At 42.3% G+C, this 13,048-nt stretch overlaps 1 protein-coding gene across 3 annotated transcripts in view; it reads right to left on the bottom strand.

The window, feature by feature from the left end:
- fhod3b (formin homology 2 domain containing 3b) overlaps positions 1–13,048 on the bottom strand; it is a 609,516-nt gene that overhangs the window by 290,267 nt on the left and 306,201 nt on the right. For all 3 annotated transcript variants that reach the window (XM_060850278.1, XM_060850279.1, XM_060850280.1), the window contains exon 5: positions 5,421–5,526. In XM_060850278.1, the coding sequence (XP_060706261.1) occupies positions 5,421–5,526 (106 nt within the window). The remainder of the gene's footprint in view (positions 1–5,420; positions 5,527–13,048) is intronic.

Here is a 13,048-nt window from a genome sequence, read left to right as displayed (position 1 = left end):
ATCCTGTGTGCCAGACCTTTTTATTTTTGACATATTTTAAAGGAGACACTCATTTATAAAAGTAAAAATTGAAAGAGCTGCAGATGCTGTAAATCAGAAATGAAAACAGAAATTGCTGGAATAGCTCAACAGGTCTGGCAGCATCTTTGGACAGAAATCAGAGTTAACGTTGCCAGTCAAGTGACCGTTCCTCAGAACTGAAAGGGTTCTAAAGAAGGGTCACTTGATCCGTAATGTTAACTGATTTCTCTTCACAGATGCTGCCAGACCTACCTAGCTTTTCCAGCAATTTCCGCTTTTGTGTCATTTATAAAGTGCCCTTCATGACGATGTCCCAAAGCACTTTTCAGCCCTTGACGTTATGTTTATAGTGTCTACAGATTGTTAACCCATATTCCCAAGCCATATGTAAATATGCAGGAATGTTTTTTTCTCTACGAACTCCAAGAAATCCTATGCCTTGCAGGCAGAAGTAACATTAAGATGGGATGCAATATTGGGAAGGGGAGTAAGAGAAGTTAGACAAATCAAACACCCAATTAACAAAATGGTGTGACAAATAATGAAGGATCCACACTGAAAGTAACAGTATTTCCCAGAAACATGTAGATAGGGTACAAGGGAATTGAAAAAGTTGTAAACAGATTAATGGTGGCAGATGTTGGCAATGGGATTTAACCTTGATACATGAGAGTTGAAGCACTTTGGAGGAAGTAACAAGCCAAGGGCATACTCAATGAATGGAAAGACACTAGCAAGCTCAGAGGAATCCCGGGATCTTGGGGGTGCTTGTCCACAGATGCCTGAAGGACATATTAATAGTTAGGTAAGACAGCACACATGGCACAGATTATAAAAGCAGGAAGTCATGCTGTATTTGTACAGAAGTTTGATTGGCTGACAGCTGGAGTAGTGTGCGCAATTCTAGTTACCACACTATGGGAAGGATGTGATCGCAGTGCAGGGGGTGCAATGCAGACTCACTAGGTGGTTGCCTCAGATACTGCATTTCAGCTATCATGGGAAGGTCCAGGTACAACATTCCAGCTTGACAGCAATTTAAAGACCCTTAAGTAGACAATTAATGGCCATTTATAAGCCTCAACTCACTGACGAACTATCTTGGGAAACCTTGGCAACTGCAGCCCACCTGTAGGTGAGTGGGCTGCATTTGTCCCAATTTGTGGATAATAGGAGGCCCGGATAGCAGGCAAGAGGTGGTCTCCGAAAGCAGGCCTCTTGCTTTTGGGTTCAATCTTTTGACTCCAGTCTTTGCTTGACCCCAGCCTTTGACTAGCTAGCAGCCTCTGGTGACCCAGATCATTAATGCCAAAACAGTGATCAGGAGAGCTGCTTGCCATTGCTCTCGCCTGTTAACTGTTTGTAACTAGGTTGCCAGTCAAATCAGCTGAGGGTGACATGTTAGTTACCCCCCCATACTTAAAACTGTATGGGAAATTCTGCCCTCCTCTGCACTCCAGGTGTGGTTAGGATGCTGGTGCATTTCCAGTGTTCTTGGGAGAACAGAACAGATCATTAATTGGCCAGGGAGAGGTGGGGTGGGGGCAATGCGGTTGCAAACCATCAGATAAAACAGCATCTCTGATAGTGTCACTGAAATGGTATTTTTCTTGACTTGTTTTTACTAATCAAGTTGTTAATAGTAGATTTGGAATATTAGAATCATGTTTCTGTCAGTAATATCAAAGACTGGAACAGATCTCCTTTCATACATTAGATAAATCAGGTTACCAGAGATCATAGAATCCCAACCGTGTGGAACAGGCCATTTGACCCAACAAGTCCACACTGTTCCTCCGAAGAGGATTCCACCCAGACCCATTCTATTAATCTACATTATCACTGACTGATGCACTTAACCTACACATCCCTGAACACTATGGCAATTCAGCATGGCTGATTCACCTAACCTGTACATCTTTGGATTGTGGGAGGAAACCAGAGCACCCAGAGGAAACCCACGCAGACATAGGGAGAATGTGCAAACCCTAACAGACGTTCGCCTGAGGCTGGAATCAAACCTGGGTCCCTAGTGCTGTGAGGCAACAGTGCTAATCATTGAGCCACTGTGCTGCCCTAAAAAACAAATCATTGGGCATTATGCCATAAGAATGAAGAATAGCTTTAATGCATAGTCCCAAGGGACTCCAGTAGTTGGACATGGCCAGGTACCCATGATTTGAGTCAGATCACCAGAACTTGGTTAGAGCATAGTATCAACTCATGGTCTTCACTTTGCCCTTTAAAAGGAAGGAATACTGCACACCAAGCGAACACTGAAAAGACCATACAGTTACTGAAGGCAATGGAGGGTTTTGCCTGCTTATTGAAGAGCCAGCCGAGAGCCCCATGTCACTTATCAGAAAGGCCCACCAAAATGAGTGCCAAATAGGCATTTAACCGGGCAGTGGCAAGTCTCTCCCAGAATCAAGAATGCCAAGGTGAGGGGCTGACCGACAGATCTACAGAGAGTCAGTGAGTTTTGAGAAGATTTGTAGCTCAGGTTGAGGTTCTGGATGTCTGTTTGCTTGCTGAGCTGGAAGGTTCATTTTCAGACGTTTCGTCATCATATTAGGTAACACCTTCAGTGAGCCTCTGGACGAAGGTGTTATCTAGTATGGTGATGAAACATCTGAAAATGAACCTTCCAGCTCAGCGAGCAAACCAACATCCAGCTACAAAGAGTCAGTTAGAGGGAAGTGATGGTATGAGTGGAGTGATGGGTTTTGGGAGTGTGGTGGGAGGAGGAGGAGATGAAGTGCTAGTGGAAAACGTGTGGGGGGAGAGAGTGGGAAGGAGGAGGAGAAGTACTGTCAATAGCAAGAGCAGAAAGTGGCTTTTAGCAGACCTACCCCTTCCCGCTGCTGGCTCCTTGGATTGGACAGTAAGTGCCTTTGAGCAAGGGAAACCCCGACAGGGTTAATACTTTGCAGGCTTCCTGCATTGATAGGTCACATCCTCCACTGGGTCAATACCAGGAGGCACTGAGAACCTCTTAACTGGGTGCCCACATCAGAGCCTCAGTTGGTGGTAAGGTAGGAAAACCATCCAGGGTCCTTCCAGCCACTGGCTTCAGAGAAATTATGGAAGGCACTGGGGTCCACATCTCTCCAATTAAATAGGCCCCACCCCACCACAGGGTTGGGTATCAAATTCCACCATGGAATATATGACAAGACTGCAATGAGAAAAAGGATAACTTTTTAAAAACTATGATACTAACCTCAAGGACACAGCAGGTGCTGTGGAATGCCAATTGGCCTTCTTTCCTTAACCTAGAGTGGAAGGATGGGATGGCTTGATACATTTCATATCACAGTTTAACTGCTCATTATAATACAGGGGGAAAAACGGGAGGGTAGTGGAGGGGAGGGTATGTCAGTCACCCTACCTTGCTTAGTAACTAAAACGACAGAATATCCTAACAATACAGGAAGGTCAACAAGAAAATGTAATTCACTTTATGGTCAAAACTTAAATCGAATCTGTGGATTGAACAGAAGGGAAATATTTCCAACACAACAACTTTCCCACAGAACAGCAGTCCATACATTTGTCACAAATTTCCAGGAACTGATCTCCAAGAGTTATCCAATCTTGTAGCTCTGTTATTGTTCAGAATGGCTCATGTGGCTCAGGATAGCATCATAATCTCTAGATGTCCTTCCGTGAAGCTCTGACAGGCATCTAGTAACTTATATTAAATGTTAGCATTCCAGGAGCAAAGACTTACTTCAGATGAACACAAGGCTTTTCCAGCCACAGAGCCGATAAAACAAACAATAACCAGGAGGCATCGCAGACAGAATATAAATTAAAAAATAACTCTGGAACAAGGATAAATCATACAATTGGCAGCACACAATGCAAATCTTTTGGTCGGGCTTTTTCCCGTCAAATGTAGCCCACACACCACACTGTTACAACTCATCACTCATTTAATGCCTGTAAGAGCTCATTCGTTCTACAGCTTGACCCTGCTTCACCCTCCACAATCTCCTCTGACTTAAACCAAAGCAGTAACAGATAGGAGAAAGTTATAAAGGGGGAGAGCAGTTACAACACAGGCACGAGCGGTGTATAAAATCAACACAATAACTTCCGTTTGCATGGAGTCTAAAATAAAGCAATAGGCTTTAAAAAAGGTGTTAAGAAAGATAAAAGGGATCTGAGGGGCAACTTCTTCACAGAGGGTGGATTGTACGTGGAATGAACTGTCAGAGGAAAAAATGGTAGAGGCAGATACAGTTAAAACGTTTAAAAGATATTTGGCCAAGTACTTGAATAGAAAAGGTTTAAAGAGATGTGGGTCAAACACAGGCAAGTAGGACTAGATTAGCTTGGGAAGCTTGATCAGCATGGACGAGTTGGACCATAGGATCTGTTTCCATGCTGTATGACTCTAAGACTCAAAACGTGGTACTAACTTTTGGTATAGAGCTCCAGGAGGAGACATCAGAACAAGTGACCATAAATTGTGTCTGAAAGGTAACTTTCAAGGCACATTTTAAGAAAAGTGGAGCATCCAAGACATTTACAGAAGGAAAAACAGCTAACGACAAAAATTACACTAGTGCACCAATCACAGCCTAGGATCCCAACAAGACCAAAATTCTAAGAATGATGATATTTCAAAGGCCTTTTGTTGGTGGAGGTTAAAGAGATGAGGTGGGGAATCCATGGAGAGATTTGGAAATGAGACAGTGTGGATTTTAAAACGGATGCTGAGATTTTAACGTGTGGATGTCCATCTGCAATGTTGAAGATTAAGATTCTCCTACCGAAAATCACAAAACATCAAATAACCTCCAGGATCATCCCTGCAGTACACAATATCATTTGTGTTGTTCAACTTCAAAGAGATTTTTATGTCATCACAAGAGATTCAGTACAAGATAGATGTACAATATGGAACATTGCTGCTCTAATCATATGTGCTTTGTATTGGTTAACAGCAGTATAAAATTCTGATGGATGGACATTCATGACAGCCCCAAGACGATCAAAACTGAAATAATTTTGTGGAATAACATTTTATCATTCCAGTGTCCAAGATAGATGCTCTTCCTGTTGGAACAGGTCATATTAGATGGAAACCTTTCTGTAGCAAAGCCATTGCAGCTCAGGGTCAGTCTTAAATATTCCTCTTCTACAACTGATGTAGAGGTAGCCAGTGAAAAACGGCAAAGCTTCTATTAATTAGGCTGGCTACAGAGAGAGACTATCATACCTAATAGGTCAACTCTAACCACAGATGTTTCATTCCAAACCTTGCTCAAACTGTGTCAATTGAAGCCACCAGACAGTGAGGTCTGTAAACGCTCTGGTGCACAGTAAAAAGAAATAAACCATGTGTTCTTTTTGGAAAGCACTGAGACAGGAGAGAATGCGTTGCTTACCTCTCAGGATGTAATTCTGGTAGTTCTGGTCTGCTTCTGCTCCTACTTTTATCAAACATGTCAAACCCTCAGCAACGACAAACTCATGAACCAAATCCTTGTCATCCTAATGGGATTAAAGCACAGTTCCAAAGGTTAATAAGTTAGGAAGATACTTATGATTGCATTGTACAAACAGCAACAGAAATATTTCTGTATTCTTCTTTGTATATGGGGAGTTAACAAATGGAAATGAATGAATGAAAATAAGGAAACAAACAATGATAGCAACAGCAGGCAAAATCAAATTCGCATCTTAGAAGGAGAATGCCCTCTACATTAGCACTACACTTTGTATTTTTAACACTGGTCCACATTTCCAAAAGTGACCCTGAATCAATCTTCTATTTCATTTATTCTAAGGGTGTCTATTGATAACCTTGCTAATTTATGCCAAATTATGGCCAACACAATCATCCCTTCTAAATATGGAGTTGAGTATGCCAATTATTTTATTTATCAAAGCACCCCAAGAGCTAGCAAAAGGGGAGGAGACTTTTACACAATAACGACTGGGATGTAGTGCCCTTAGTGGTTATCAGCACCAGTGACCTGGGTTCGATTCCAGTCCTGGGTTTGCATGCTCTCCCCATATTGGAGTGGGTTTCTTCCAGGTGTTCCAGTTTCCTCCTACAGTACAACGATGGGCAGGTTAGGAGGATTGGCCATGCTAAATGGCCCACAGTGTCCAAGGATGTTTAGATTAAGTGGATTCATCGAGATAAAATCCCCACATGGAGTTATGGGGATGGGATGGGGGCAAGTCTAGGTGCGATGCACTGTAGAGGGTCAGTGCAGACTCAAATGGGTTGAATGGCCTCTTTCTGCATTAAAGGGATTCAACAGTCAATTAACCCAACTGCTTCACAAGCGCATTATGAAACAAAAACAAAAATCAAATCACACTGGGAGATATTAGCACAGATGGCCAAACCCTTGCTCAGAGAGAGGGTTTAAGGAATGCCTCTCTTTGCTCCTTCGAGGCTGAGGGGTTGAGGGAAGGATTTCCAATCACAGGGATTCTGTAGCTGAAGGCATGACCATCAGTAGTGGAGTGGTTATGTACTTGTGTCTAAGAGGGTTGAATTGGAGGAATGCACTGTTTCATTAAAACAGAGATACAATTTCAGACCTTAAAAACAAGAGAAAAAAAATCTGTTTTGTACAGAATACCTTGGTGAATCTAAACAGAGGCATTAATTATTGAATTAATAATTATTCAAGTCTGTTTATAGTGAATCCCACTTATATCCTGTTTTAACATGGCTTTTCATTGTTGAAAATCACCATTCAATGCTTTAGGCTTAACCTTATGGTCCAGTAAACTAGAACACCACTGCAACAGAGCATCAATTCAGCATTCAATATTCTAGCCACTCTCTCCTATTTCTAGACTGCATTCCTATCTATATCTTTTCTCTTCTCATGCATTTGGGGTCCGAGATGCTGCCCTCGTCTTTTATGGAAACTACAGGATTGAATCAACATACAGCATTGCACATTTATCTGTGCGACAATTCCAGTTCATGGAGCAACTTCCAATGTTGAATGCAGGTTATAACCAACTACCCAGAATATTAAACTCAATATCTGTACAGTATACAAACACAAAACACATCTGATAGAAACTTTCTTTAAAAATCCTTGTTAGTACAAGTCTCACTTCTCCGAAAGTAAAATGACAGCATCTCATCAAGTGCTGACAGTTTGAGGAGGTGGTGGTGGTGGTGATAGTGGGGGTGGGGGGTGGGGGGGGGAGATGGGTCATGGAAGTCATGAGCTCTCAGGAACAGTCACAAACAATAAACCCAGTGACAGTTCAGAACAGAGGGGAAACAACGGCTGTAAACCATTACTCCAGCCCACGGATTCCACAGAATCAACCCAGTTCCCAAATCATTTCTTAAACAAAATACAACTCCCATTTTCAATTGGTTTCAATTTGCTTTTAGAACTAATATTGCAATTTGGCAATGATCTGCAGAGCGAATGGTGTTTACACTAATCATAAATGATCTGCAATCAATAACAGGAATTCTCAAGTCATATTCCATCATAACTTTCTCCTTATCCAGCATAATTATAAAATCATTCATTTTGAAACTCTGCCTTAGAATCCAATAAATTCCCAAGAGGAGAAGTAGTTTCAGAATCTATCTTTTCAATTCCCATTAAAATTATATTATATGATCAGTTGGATAATCAGCCTCACCTCCCTCCAACATTCATTTCAGCTCCAGTGAAGACAAGCCTAAACTGCACGATCCAATTCCCTCATATGAGAACGGCTGAGGATCCTGGGATTGTATTCATTGGAGTTTAGAAGATTAAGGGGAGATTTAATAGAAATTTACAAGGTAATACATGGCTTGGAAAGGGTGGACGTGAGGAAATTGTTTCCGTTAGGCGAAGAGACTAGGACCCGTGGACACAGCTTTAGAATTAGAGGGGGTCAATTCAGAACAGAAATGTGGAGACATTTCTTCAGCCAGAGAGTGGTAGGCCTGTGGAATTCATTGCCGCAGAGTGCAGTGGAGGCTGGGACGCTAAATGTCTTCCAGGCAGAGATTGATAAATTCTTGATGTCACAAGGAATTAAGGGCTACAGGGAGAATGCTGGTCAGTGAAGTTGAAAAGCCCATCAGCCTGATTGAATGGCGGAGTGGACTCGATGGGCTGAATGGCCTTACTTCCACTCCTATGTCTTATGGTCTGATGATAAATCATTCTTCCCAAGATTCAACCCTTGGGAACATTCCTGAACCATACAAGCAAGTGCATCCCTCCCTGTGTAAGGAAACCAAAACTGAACAATATCCCAGATACAGTCTTGCAAATGCCGTGCACAGCAAAAAGACAGAGATCTAGGGATTCAGGTACATAGTTCTTTGAAGTTTGCATCACATATAGACAGAATGGTTAAAAAAGGTGTTTAACACACTTGCCACCATTGTTCGGTCTTTCGAGTATAGGAGTTGAGACGTTATGTTGAGGTTGTACTGGACACTAGTGAAGCCATTTTTTGGAATATTGCGTCCAGTTCTGGTCACCCTGCTGCAGTAGGATTATTAATCCGGAGAGGGTTCAGACAAGATTTACCAGGATGTTGCCAGGTATGGAAGGTTTGAGTTATAAAGACAGGCTGGATAGGCTGGGACATTTTCCACTGGAGTGTTGGAAAGTGGGAGCTTATACAAATTGGTTGGAAGAATAGAGGCTTCGACTATTTTCTAAATGGGGAAAGACTTCAGAAATCTGAAGCATAAAGGGGCTTGGAGGTCCGAGTTCAGGATTGTTTTAATCTTAACAAGGTAAATGCAATGTTAGCTTTCATTTCAAGAGGGCTGGAATACAACAGCAGAGATGCACTATTGACGCTGTATAAGGCTCTGGTCAGACTGCATCTGGGAGTATTGTGTTACTTTGGGCACTGTACCAAAGAAAGGATGTCCTGCTTTGAGAGTCAGACGTACAGCAGAGAAACAGACCCTTCGGTCCAACCTGTCCATGCCGACCAGATATCCCAACCCAATCTCATCCCACATGCCAGCACCCGGCCCATATCCCTCCAAACCCTTCCTATTTCTATACCCATCCAGATACCTTTTAAATGTTGCAATTGTACAAGCCTACAACACTTCCTCTGACAGCTCATTCCATACACACAACACCCTCTACATGAAAATGCTGCCCCATAGGTCTCTTTTATAACTTTCCCCTCTCACCCGAAACCTATGCCCTCTAGTTCTGGACTCCCCCATTGCAGGGAAAAGACCTTGTCTATTTATCCTATCCATACCCTTCATGATTTTATAAACCTCTATAAGGTCACCTTTCAGCCTCCGATGCTCCAGAGAAAACAGCCTCAGCCTATTCAGCCTCTCCCTATAACTCAAACCCTTCAACCCTGGCAACATCCTCCTGAACCCTTTCAAGTTTCACAACAGCCTTCCAATAAGGAGGCAGCCAGAACAACAGACAATATTCCAAAAGTGACCTAATCAATGTCCTGTACAGCTGCAACATGACCTCCCAACTCCTATACTCAATGCTCTGGCCAATAAAGGAAAGCATACCAAACGCCTTCTTCACTATCTATCTACCTATTACTCTACTTTCAAGGAATTATGAACCTGAACTCAAAGTCTCTTTGGCATTTTACAGGACGTTTACAAGAATGATCGCAGGGATGAAGGCCTGATATAGGAGGAGTGGTTCAGGACTCTGGGCATGTATCCAGTGGAGTTTAGAAGGATGAGGGGGATCTCATTGAAACTTAAAGACAGAGAGACTTGGATACAGTGGATATGGAGAAGATGCTTCCACTCGTAGTGAGAGTGTTGCTGGAAAAGCACAGCAGGTCAGGCAGCATCAGAGGAACACGAGAATCAATGTTTCAGGCCGGAGCCCTTCCTGATGAAAAGTCAATTGTCCTGCTCCTCGGATGCTGCCTGACCTGTTGTGCTTTTCTGGCAACACACTCTCAACTCTGATCTCCAACATCTGCAGACCACACTTTCTCCTAGTTGCTTCCACTAGTAGAAGAAACTAGGACCCAAGGGCATAGCCTCAGAAAAAAAAGAGATGACCCTTTAGAATGGAGATATAGAAGGTAGTAGAATGGAGTTGAGAAACATATCAGTCACGATTGAATGGAGCATTCAATGGGCTAAAAGGCTTAAATCTGCTCCTATATATGGTGGTTATCTTCACTAGTTACCTAGGTATCTCTTGGCCTGTTTTGGAACTGTCCTTGGATTGCTGATAAGCAATCATTACAAATTAAAAGCTTTTTTTCAAACCACGGAAACAATATGAACTCAAAGCTAGGTTCAAATCCGATATTTCTGGTAGAGATTTGAAAATCCTTCGATTTGCTTTCTGATCAGCCTGACTTCTCTGGCCTTTGTATCACCCATGTCTAAGACCAGCTATGTAGGCTACTGATAGACATTGGACAGCGTACTGCCCTAGTCACTAGGGTTGCCTTGAGCAAATTGGATACACAAACAGCTCTTTGGGAATCTTAACTTCTGAAAGATATTTGCCACATAAATAACCGTCGTTTAGGTGGTTTATGATTCATCTATATTACATAAATCTCTTTAGAGATATTTTTAATCACAGATGTAACATACACACACTTATGCAGACATTGTATTTTGGTATATACTTTGTTGAAATAACTGTAGTTAACTCAGTTCCCACAGAAATCGGCTAAGAAATCCAGTGGCCTCTGGATGTATGGAAGTTATTTCTTCCATTGCCCTGCAGTGTGATCTTTCACTGATCTCCTCCAGTGGTTATGGCCATAACTTCAGCCACTGAAGGGCACACAAGGCAACAGATGAAACAACTGTTGATCTGCTTTCCAATCTCACTTGCCTTCGATCACAACAGAGCTTCAGAGGTTGACAACTCTGGTGATAGGGAGAAACTGCTTACCCAAATTTGCAACACATTGTTAGAAGGGTGAAAGGAAAATGTTAAGCGTTAGCATCACTTACAAAGTGGCACGATGAGCAGCACCACAAGGTTTAGCCGAACAGTTTTGGGGTCTATACTTATCCAAATCTACTCATCAAACCTACATTAAAAAAAATTAAATTCTTTGGAGTCACATTGAACAAAATTACAGTCCTTGATTCTAAGTATTAATACTAATTTAACTGAGGTAATAAATAGTTGTTCCACCAATCTGTCTCACTTCATATTGAACCCCATGTGCAATTCACCGAGAATATACTTAAACAGGCTTTAACAATATTTGATTGCAGAATTGAAGGTACCAAAATGGCTATGATTTGCAATCCACTCAGATCCATGCATCAAAAGTCATCTAACAAAGAGATACGTGCTGATTTCACCAGTTTTCAACAATACCTTGAACACGTTTAAATTAAACCTGGTGGCCACAGCATGCACTGTCCCAAGTCAGAGCCCAATTGGAACTTCAATCCTTCTGGACTGCAGCATTCTGCACACTCTTGCTCATGCTTTAATTCCTCCCAGAAGTTAAACTTTAAACGTTTAGGCTGCGTCAGTCTGGTCTAACCATCAAAATTAATTGCAGGTAGCTTGAAAGTGCCCAGGGATTTCAGAGGAAGGTTGTACTGTGGTCCTTGCCACAAGTGCTAGAAGACTGGTTCAGAATTTCTCTGAAATCCAGTCTCACATGAAGTATGAATCCAAGCTTTTGATCTATTCAGTCTCAGTATGTGGCTATAGCTGGTATTTATTGCCAACCTAGCTGCCTAATAGCAAGTGTTAAGGGTCTAGATTAGAGTGGTGCTGGAAAAGCACAGTAGGTCAGACAGCATCAGAAGAGCAGGAAGATCAATGTTTCGGGCAAAAGCCCTTCATCAGGAATAGCTCTATTCCTGATGAAGGGCTTTTGCCCGAAACGTCATTTTCCTGCTCCTCGGATGCTGCCTGACCTGCTGTGCTTTTCCAGCACCACTCTAATCCAGACTCTGATTTCCAGCATCTGCAGTCCTGGTTTTTACCGCAAATGTTAAGTCCTTAACAGAACCACACCACTACCCCTTCACCCTCCAGTTTTCTCAAAATTCTCACCCACCTTTTTCTGAATGAACAGAATTTTTTTTCCCAGCTAAATATTGGGAAATGGAATTCTATTGTTCATTTCCTACCCACCAAACTCCATCTTTCTTCCTGGCAATTGAAAATGCCGAACCAAAATGAGCACAGCTTCAGTGTTCCATTTGATATCAAAATAACCTTCTACCAATCTGCAACACGAGTGAGGCTGCCTACTGCTGAAACACAGTGCCAGCCTCTGCCACGGTCTCAACCGAGGAAGAATCCACCAAAAGCATTGTTATCTCCAATGGTGTTCTGGCCAACCTCCAATTCCAACATATGTTCAGCTGATCGGACGCTGTACTCTAGCATACCAGTTTCCTCTAACACATCATTTCTGCCTCCAACATTGGCACCCTTTCTGGTAATAACTTAATTTAAAATTCTCACCATACTTTTCAACACCAACCATAGCCTCACCCTTCCAAAGTTCTGTAACTGATTCCCAGGTGTTTGTGATCTCTGCACTTCCTCAATGCTGGCATCCCATGTATCCTTGATTAATAATGACTCCCACATTAGTGGCCTAGTTGGACCAATCACCTTACCAGCTCCCAAGTTCTTCAATCCCCTCACTAAAAACTGTCTTTTTACCCCTCTCCCCTTTTAAATACTCCTTCCAATCCACCCCTTTGGCAAGGCTTTAGGTCATGTGGCCCAACATCCCATGCAGCTTGGTGTTACATAACTCTAAAACATTAAGCCAATAACGGTAAAACATTAAATCCAAATGCTTCTGCACCTGTTACGGTGAGTGCAAGACATGCTCATTTTTTGACCCTTCAAAGAAAATACTAAAACTTTCCATTCAAACCTCAACTTTGAAGAAGAAATATTCAGATTTTGGAGGTCCTCAGGCAGACTAGCCAACTGAAATAGAAATTAGTTACCCAGCTCTTATCTTAACGACTAAGGAGCATTTTTATCTGCTCTCATCACCCTGAACAATCTTTCCCAGTCCTGCATTCACCATAACACGGAGCTCA

The sequence above is a fragment of the Hemiscyllium ocellatum genome, chromosome 34, assembly GCF_020745735.1.
Source record: "Hemiscyllium ocellatum isolate sHemOce1 chromosome 34, sHemOce1.pat.X.cur, whole genome shotgun sequence".
NCBI lineage: Eukaryota > Metazoa > Chordata > Chondrichthyes > Orectolobiformes > Hemiscylliidae > Hemiscyllium > Hemiscyllium ocellatum.
The sequence above is the reverse complement of the archived record's forward strand: the minus strand, read 5'-3'. Positions and strand labels throughout refer to the sequence as shown.